Source organism: Coptis chinensis, chromosome 6, assembly GCF_015680905.1.
Source record: "Coptis chinensis isolate HL-2020 chromosome 6, ASM1568090v1, whole genome shotgun sequence".
NCBI lineage: Eukaryota > Viridiplantae > Streptophyta > Magnoliopsida > Ranunculales > Ranunculaceae > Coptis > Coptis chinensis.
The window spans coordinates 93,305,866-93,315,435 of record NC_141461.1 but is presented as its reverse complement, the minus strand read 5'-3'; the positions used below and the strand labels follow the sequence as shown (position 1 = coordinate 93,315,435).

The window sequence follows — 9,570 nt, the reverse complement described above, 5'->3', positions numbered from 1 at the left end:
TATTTATTTCTTTGTCCTCGTTTTGAAGTGCGTGTGTGACAGTGACAGTAGCTTTTTTTTTTGTATCCTATGGTTCCGGAAGTAGTAATCACTTTCGCTGATCCTTATTGTGTATTAATGGGCCACCAGTCCAAATGTATTGTTAAGAGGCCCGTGGGCCCAAGAACTCAGTAGGTTTGTGGTGAATCAACCACAGTGGTAACTTGTTTGAGACCATCTCCAATGGGGAGTCCAAACCGTACAAAGTGGAAAATTTACATCCCAAGTGTCAAAAAACTCTATCTAATGGGAGTGTTAAACCGTAGGTAATAGACTATTAGTTGATAGAGGGAGTAGGAAATTCTCCATCTCGCTATCAGTTGATAAATTGCCCGGACGATACTTCAACACACGTCTGAACAAAAGAAACGTTCGAACGTCCCTATCTATTTCTAAAGTCACGATTTAAAAATGAACGTCACTTCAAGTGTCATTCGAGTTTAAAATCAAACTTTTTTACATTTCTCTGTTGGGAACAATAAAAGTGGATATTTATAGACTATACAATAATTTGCAATTGAAATTGTAAAATCCTAAGGCACCTAGGTGGAGCCTATGTGGAGGTGTATTTTTACACCCCCTATTGGAGATGCCTTGATACTTTGATTCCTTGCAGAACATGCCATATTTTTCTTTCAAAGGAAAGTGGGTTTTCTAGCAAAATTGTGATAATCTCACATAATTTAGGTTGTTAAACCATACTCAGTTGGTACGTGGTTGGTCGGGGAAAGATAAATAGCCTACAGCCCTACACTGATGGAAAATAAGTACAGAACCAAGTAAGCGATATTTCAGTCCACATGAGAAAATTGCAACTGCAACAAGATATGAGCACAAACCAATAACAAACAGTATAACCAGTTATTGGTATAACCAACTACTAATCGTCCTTCAATTATTACTGAAAAACATATGCTAAAAATTTCACACATTTGGATTCCTTACATACCCTTATTAGATAGCATAGAATGAGAGGAAGCTAAAATGAAGTATATTCGAACATTGGACAGGGATGAACACACAGAAAGGAAAATATGTATACCAGCTAAAAATGATTTTAACTTCTCTCATCCTCCAGACTAAGATATTTTGGCCCTAAGTTACCATCCTAATTTATCTCAACCAGCCTACAAAATTAGCTAGCTAATCCATCAATTCGATGTGCTTTAGTCTGATATTTTCATCTCGACTCCAAGAACATCCTTCACTGTCTCGTACGTCACGAATGCAATTGCAATGGATGGAACCACCTGCAGTGAGCAGCAACGGAAGACTTGGTGAGTTGTAAAAGAGGGATACCTTCACTTATCGAACGCACGGAAACTACTACCATCATATTAGCCCTAACATTTTTTTCCACTAAACTACTGAGGTTTTAAGAGTTCGTGCCAAGTTAGTTACTAAAGTTACCTTCACAGAATTCGGCACCAAGCCCTTGTACAATGCTTTAAACCCCTCGTGGCGAACTGTTTTCCTGAATGCGTCAACCATGCCAGTATATGCAGGTATTGCCTTGGTCGTCCCATCACCAGAAACAACGGATGAAGCATTATTCCATCCAACCATCTGCATTCTACGCCGAATTACATCAAGTGGATAAGCAACTGTTTGGCCAACAGTACCTGCTGCAGCCCCACAGGCAAGCCTCGTTGGCACACTCAACTCGGAATCTTCAACAAGTCCAAATGGTCTCGTCTTCAATAACCAGTCCTTCAGAGATTCATACACAGCGAAATTCAGTCCCACATATGGAACCTGCACACAAAAGAAAACATGTGAGATGTGGAAAGAGCTGAAAACACTGTTCAGGAGAGGCAGAAACAGATGAAATCTAATTGGATAAATATCACAGCTTTTAGACACCAAACAAATTCTAAAACAAATTCTAAAACAAATTACCTGTAAAGGAGAATAGAGACTAGAACCTACAGACTAGAGATACTGAGGGTAATACATAGAGACCATCGTACACTTAATACAATATGTCCCACCTCACTAGGTGATATTTGTTGGCAGCTTTGAAATTGTCCCACATGAAATTCTTGGGAAGGCCTCCAATATGTGTCACACTTAGTTTGAATTGTAAGAAGGATATTGGCAATTAAAGTTTTCCTATGAATCTGAAAAGGACAAAGACTTGGACCTATAGAGTATAGTAATTAGCATCTACAGGCAATGCATATTAGATACATTAATCAACCACCTCACCAACACCATAGTCCCTACTCTCATTGAGTTAAATCCTCTTAAGGCCTGATGACACAGTGAAATGATAGAAAATATCTTCAACATCAGCTGATAGAGCTCAATTAGGTATCATCATAAAATGAAGGTTGCCAACATGGAAGACATGGTTTCCAACACTGAAACCATTGAAACCAAGCAATAGATCTAGTAATCACCACTTGCAGGACTAACTAAAAGGTTAACGTGTTAAGCATAAGACGAGCAAACAGGTCCACTCACTAGCGGTGAAGAACCAAAGGAGACAAAGTAAGTGGTATCCACTAGAATATTTTCAAACTCACTATCTTTTATACAATTATAAAGATATAAAAAGGAAACACAGTACCAATTGGGGAAAAGAAAAAAGGAGAAATAGCAAAGGGTTCCTATAATAAACTAAGGGTGTGTTTGTTATGATGGAAACACTATGGAAAGGAAAGGAAAATAAGAGTGGTCCACCTTTTCCATAGTTTTTAAGGCGTTTGTTTACCCATGGAAAGGAAATGGGCTTTTCCATATGGAAACAAATGGAAAAGGTTTTGTGTCTTTAGCTAACCCCTGAAAATTTTGTGGAAAGGAAAAGAAAGGAAATAGATAAATAGGGACTTACTACTAATACACTCCACTCAACAATACAATTATTCATTTCCATAGCTTTTGCAAACAAACATGATTATTCCTTTCCCCAGTTTTTACTTTCCTTTCCCCAGTTTACCAAACACATACCATTTAAAATTATTTCCTTTCCATTCCATTCCATAGTGGACCACCCATTTTATTTCCTTTCCTTTCCATGAGTTAAAATTTAACAAACACACCCTAAGAGTGTATATTGAAGGATGAGCGTGCAATCACAAAACTTTTTTCAATATAAACATTCAACTTACAACTCCAATGACGGAAGGAAGCCATCCTTTGTACAGAGCGCGAGGACCTTCTTCTCGAAAGACTGTTGTAAGTGCATGAAATATTCCTCTGTACTGATAGGGGGATTTGTCTGTCTGCATAAGCAAGAGGTAGAAAAAATTAAAATAAATTAAATATACAGATACTAAAAAACTACACAAAATAACTCATAGGAAACCCAATAAACAATTCAACCAATACCTGAACAGTGAGCCTTCCCCGTACCATGTCCATGGGGTAAGTTGCAGACATGGCAATGATCCCAGCACATGCTCCAGCACCAAGACGCAAAAGAGGAGTTAGTTGTGCATCCTCTGCAGAAGGTCAAAGAAAATTAGTTAACCAGCACTTGTTGCTTCACTGCAAAGCCTAAATGGAATCTGAAAAAATACTCATGTACTGAGGATTCCGGAGTAAAACAAGGAATTTATCAAAAACAGATACAATGTGAAGTTTAAATTTCACTGTGCTCAATCAGAACCATTATTCTATCTTTATTAAGTAAAACATATAGTTAGAGTTCTATGGAACAATTCCCAAATTTTTAGGATGTTTGTGTTATGTAAACCCTACTATTTTCTTCTAAGTTACACTGATGTCTGACATAGTGAAATATCAAAAATTGAGATATTACATACAATATGTGTCCGTTACGGACATGTGGATATGTATCCGACACGGACTATTTTTGAAATATGGCATGTCCATGTTACATGAATTTTCTTGTATATAGATGAGTGAGAGAGAAGGCCAAAACTAATTTTAGGCCGTATTGTCTTTTCTCTCTTCTTCTTCTTTTAGTCACTAGATATAATGCCAGAAGCTCACTCTTCAGGTGTCGCTTCCAGCACAGGAGGTTTGTTCAGTGTAATCAATTTGCCATGGGGTTGTAGAGCTCGAAGAAGAAGAAAAAGAAGAGAGGCCTCTAACCTCCCCCCTGGGGAAACTGTTGTGTTGCCATGCGGACAGGGTAGCCGTGACAACCGGGTTCCATATAAGAACTTTTTACCCCCCCTGCCGAATTACTTAAGTTGAGATGATCGTCCTCAAACTCCCTGCTGTCCCTCTTAACCCCTTTTCCAGATCCTCCTCATACCTTTGCTTCTCGATTCCTTCCATTAACGCCTTAAGTTTTGCCTTGTTCTCTCTCACCTTGACCCCCAATGTCCCAAAAGTAAAGCTGCTGTTTTTCTTTTCTTTCATACCTTTCACTTGTTCCTGCTTCACTATCATCCACCCCTAACATCCCTATGTTCCACCTACTACCACCATTTCTTTGAATTACTCCCATCCTTGCCTAGACTGCTGCCATCACACACCTTTCTCTTCAACCTGTTATTTTCCTCTATCATCTTAGTTTTTCTTTGATAAACTCCAAGTGACTTGGCCTTTTCCTTCACATCCACACCCCTTGCTTCCTCCTAACAATCTCTCTAGTCTACAGCTCAGGGAACTCTATTCGATATACAGACTAGTTGAGACATACCATAGCATGTGATCGGGCTAGTGTATCTTTCTAGCTTCGGAAGTACTTTAGTTTTTAATTCCTTGTATCCATGAGTTACCACAAGATCCTTTCTAGTCAGATGTGTTCCATCTTTACCAATCAAACAAAAAATTGGGTCTAGGATGATGTGGCCTACAATACACGTGACAGACAAAAGACACATGCAACACTCACAGACAAATGAAACTACCAATCAGAGGAATATGCAGTAAAGTAAGAATGGTGATGGTCATACCATTTCCAGTTTGCTGTCGGTAAAGCCATAGAATACCTCTGCAAATTACAGCAAGAAATGATGAGAAAGACGGTATAGATTTCTAGATAAGTGAGCTCCATATCTGAAGCACAAACAGACAGAAAAACTAACTCTTGGAACTACATATTGACTATTAAAGAAAGGTAAATACCTTGATGCTTGCTCGTAACTGTAGAACTTGACTGCTGAGTTAGGGACTATACGTGCACAGTTCGTTCCGTTGCCTTTAAATAACCCTCTGAAACCCTCAGTTCTCCATATATACTTTAAGCCTTGAATTGTTCCATTATACTTTATGGTATGAGGATTTTGAACCTGAACCATGCAATAGCAAGAAATTCATTAGAACTTGTAAACAAAACTCTGAAAGTGTAAAACAGATGGTGAGAAACGCCAAATCTAAGAAATAAATGATAATTATAAAGCGAGTGAAATTTTAATTTCATTCTCAATCAGCTCAGACGCTCAATAATAAGAATTCTCATCGCAGAGTTTTTGGACATAGTGATCACAATAGTAGATTAGTAGTTAAAGAAACAGCCATACCCTTTGGACTTGAAAAATCTACCAGAGATTACACTCGTAAGGCTGTACATTCTTCCCTTTTTTTTTCCTCAATCATCTTTTTACTCGATTATTAGCCAAGGGAGATATATGGTTATGGAATGTATAATTTTCATTTAGGAAAAGAATGGATAAACCACGGATTTGACTTTGTTAGTTTGTTATATACTCTTTGTGATCCATGACTTTGGGGACAGAGTCAACAGCCATCCATCTCCAGTTTATAGTGACCATACAACAAGTGGTATAAATAATAATGATAATAATAATAATAACCTGAAGCAAGATCTTCAACCGTTCTAAAGGAGCAACAGCAGTGCGTGACCTGGGCAGAAAAGGCATAAGAAGATTTAGTATACAAGTAAGATCTGAAAGTAATAGTTACTGCTGCAGCACAATCAAACAAACAAAAATTTATAGAACATTGATAAGACCATGATAGAGGTATCATACTCAGTGAGAGAAGATGTTAATAATTTATACTAGTATACTGCATGGCAGTGGGGAGTGAGCGGAGCTGCGGGGGGAGAGAGAGTTGGGTGATGCGGGGGAGAGAGAGAGATGGGTGAAGGAGAAAGGGTATTGGGGGCGAAGAAAAAATGAGAGAGAAGGTGAGGACAGACAGACAGAAACCAACCAAGTTGGTTTTTGTCCGCATACCCCCCTTCTGCCAAGATCGTTCCCTCTGCTCACTCGATAATTTATAATATGCTCTAGGACCACCATATTACAGCTTTATTAAGTTCAGAAATATTTAATCGAAACATCTGGCTAGAAACATCAAACTCACAGAAGAGTTCAAATGCAGATGAAGTGAGATTAATGATGATATATCATCCTAAACACATGACACATTTTAAACAAATATCTCCCTTGTTCCCTATGAACTGGAAATCTAGCCCATAAAGATACTTTAGATGCTTAATGTACGAATAGTTCACAAGAGAGGAAACAGGTAGAGCAGCAAGGAATGAGTGTTGAAAACCATTTTCAAATTTAATTACATCAAGACGCAAAGAAGAGCAACTTCACAATTCACAACAAAGAAGCTGATCGTCATCCAGGATCATAATCAGCTCCAAGAAAGGCCACAGTCTTACTTTCAAATAATGAACTTATCTAAATTACAATACCATTTCATAATTGATTCCACACCTAGATAAAGTTAGTGTCAAGTTTGCAGCCAAAAGAAAGCTTTTCGGGATCCTTCCACAAATCACGGAGGATATAAGACTCAAAATAGTATCAATTAAAATGCAAAGACACAAACTTTAACATATTAAGATAACTGCGCGTTGGGGAAACTGCGAGAACTGAAAAAACAGGGGAAAGAAATTGTGACTGGCATACACTCTGACAGTCATACAGTTGTAAAAGGCACCAATGACTTTTTATTTTACATTTTATTTTAAAGGAAATCTACACAAAGAAACGAAATGAATTTACCATATTCAAAAGAATCAATGATGAAAATTTATAATTATCTGCTTAGCCCCCAAATAATTATTGGCAACAAAAGTCAGTCTTTTCCACTAAGAATATCTACATATTCAGTTTCTATTTCAACTCTTACCAAAACACTTCTCATTGGTATCCTTATTAATTATTAAACCGTCTCCACCGTATACAAAGGTATCATCTCAATCAAGCACTATATTTCTCTAATTTGTCTTGACCCACTAGCCCAAGTTGAAACACTATACCGTCTCTCTATTCCTCACTCAATCCCCACATTACATTTTAGACCAACTAAATAAGTATTACATACATATAAGTAAAAATATATTAACAACATTCATATGTCAAAAACCCTAGTTAGGGTTTATCAAGCAATGCCAATCATTTATTCATTGCAAGGCAGATAAATAAATATATAAATGAAATGAAGAAATGAAACTGACACTCCACCAGCAACACCACCAGCAACAAGAGATTTGCAGACAGTGAGAATAGCATGACCAGGTGCTTTGACCCCTTCACTCGTTTTCTCGGCCAGGTTCACTATCGTTGTTACTGCTGACTCACTTGTTGTCTTTACATCCTCAGACGCCATCTCTTTTTCTTCTCTCGGCGTATTTTAATCAATAAAATGTTTTTTTCGAAAGGCTGCTAAAATACGCCGAGAAATGGCGGCGGGGTTTATAATTTGCACTCGTGTGTGTTGTTGGTACGGAGGGTTCAGGGTTGAACCTTTGAACTCAACACTTGTTGTTTCGAGAAACGAGACGGAAACCTAAGATGGGTTGCCAATTATTGGTCAAAACTGAGACTTTTTTTTTTTTTTTTGTAGGACACGTGGGTCTTGATTATAGACAAGTTGGAATTGAAATTTTATCGTAAAGTTTATTCAAAGATAATGGGATAGATTATGTGATTGATTAGAAAGATTTTTATTATCGACAAAAAATAGAAAGATTTTTATTAGGGTCCTGTATTGGGCACTCGTCAAATTGGATTGGCAACCTCCAAAAAAAAATAAAAAAATAAATAAATAAATATATATATATATATATATATATATATATATATATATATACTTTGATAAACAAACTTGTAATATATATATATATATTTTATATATATTCAAGTTTGCTATCAAAGTCCAGGCCCAACAACCAATCCAACCGGTCTCGCCATAACGAATCTCTCGGGTCGTTTGAGTATACACTCAAATGGTCTCGCCATGTCGTTTGAGTATATACTCAAACGGTTTATCAATGTCGTTTGAGTGCACCATGTAGTTTGAGTGTACACTCAAGTGGTCTACACATGTCGTTTGAGACAAAACTCTTGGTTTTTTGCTAGACGATATGACGAAGTCGTTTGGACTTAAAAATTCGGTTTGTGTTGTCACGATGTTCATTTTAAAAACAGTGAGTGACTCTCAAGGACAAAAATGCCGAAAAAGTAACTCTCAAGGACACATTTTTATTTTTGTAACTCTCAAGGACCGGGTAGATGAAAGTTCAAGTATACTCTTGACGTGAAATAAAAAACGGATCGGATAGATGAAATGTCAAGTATACCCATGACACGAAATAATTAACGACCCTGCCCAGACAAAACGACCTGGTGTATTTAGTATGAACATTGAATGTTCATAGTCTTTGGGTATGAACATTGATTGGTTATGAGCATTCAATGTTTATAGTCCTTTGGGTATTAACATTCAATGTTTACAGTCCTTGGGTATGAACATTCGATGTTCATAATCCTTTGATATGAACATTCAATGTTCATAGTGAATATTCAATGTTCATAGTCCTTTGAGTATGAACATTCAATATTCATAGTCCTTGGGTATAAATATTGATTGGGTATGAACATTCAATGTTCATGTTCATACTTCATAGTCCTTGGGTATGAACATTAATTGGGTATGAACATTCAATGTTCATAATCTTTGGGTATGAACATTCGATGTTCATAGTCCTTAGTCTTTGGGTATGAACATTGAATGTTCATAGTCTTTGGGTATGAACATTGATTGAGTATGAACATTGAATGTTTATAGTCTTTTTGGTATAAACATTCAATGTTCATACATCAATATATATTGTATAAGGTACATTCACCTATTTGGATATGAACAATCATTGTTCATACACCAGCAGAAGGTATGAACATTCATTGTTCATAGTAAAATGACAGAAAGGGTAAAATTGGAAAATATTTATTTTAAATCCGGGTCATTTGTCCTTGAGGGTTATTTTCACGAAAGGGTATAACTGGCATTTAAAAAAAGTAAAATGGCCGGGCCAACTTATTTTGTCCTTGAGGGTTACAAAATTTGAAATCGTGGGTTCGTGAGTTATTAATTGGTATAATTTGTTCTTGTGAGTTACTCACCAAAAACCGTGTCTTATAGACTTCATTTTCTCCAAAATTGGGTGTTAGGCCCAATTTATTGTTTTAAAAATCAACTTCCATTTAATCAACCCAAACTCAAACTCAAACTCGAAAACGAATTTATCAAACTTGAGCAAAATCAAACTCAAGTTTAATTAACCCAAACTCCAAAAAAACATCAAGTTTGAAATCATCTAGTTTAATCAACCCAATCTTCCACCCC

The 9,570-nt window shown here is 36.8% G+C and overlaps 1 protein-coding gene across 1 annotated transcript; it reads right to left on the bottom strand.

Annotated features, from left to right (window-relative positions):
• Window positions 1–900: 900 nt before the first annotated feature.
• Window positions 901–7,928, bottom strand: LOC147495529 (mitochondrial adenine nucleotide transporter ADNT1-like). Its single transcript, XM_086564174.1, has 8 exons — window positions 7,400–7,928; window positions 5,775–5,823; window positions 5,086–5,249; window positions 4,914–4,951; window positions 3,373–3,485; window positions 3,153–3,266; window positions 1,450–1,794; window positions 901–1,289 (listed from the first exon to the last, which is right to left on the bottom strand). Exons 1-8 carry the CDS (start codon window positions 7,549–7,551, stop codon window positions 1,206–1,208), a joined length of 1,059 nt encoding a protein of 352 aa, XP_086420300.1. The 5' UTR covers window positions 7,552–7,928; the 3' UTR covers window positions 901–1,205.
• Between the last annotated feature and the right edge of the window lie 1,642 nt (window positions 7,929–9,570).

Coding starts and splice junctions, on each gene's coding strand:
- LOC147495529 (XM_086564174.1), bottom strand. CDS start 7,551: ATGGCGTCTGAGGATGTAAAGACAACAAGTGAGTCAGCAGTAACAACG. Junction 5,824..7,399: donor GGTGGTGTTGCTGGTGGAGT/GTCAGTTTCATT, acceptor TTTTCTGCCCAG/GTCACGCACTGCTGTTGCTC. Junction 5,250..5,774: donor GGTTGAAGATCTTGCTTCAG/GTTATTATTATT, acceptor TGCATGGTTCAG/GTTCAAAATCCTCATACCAT.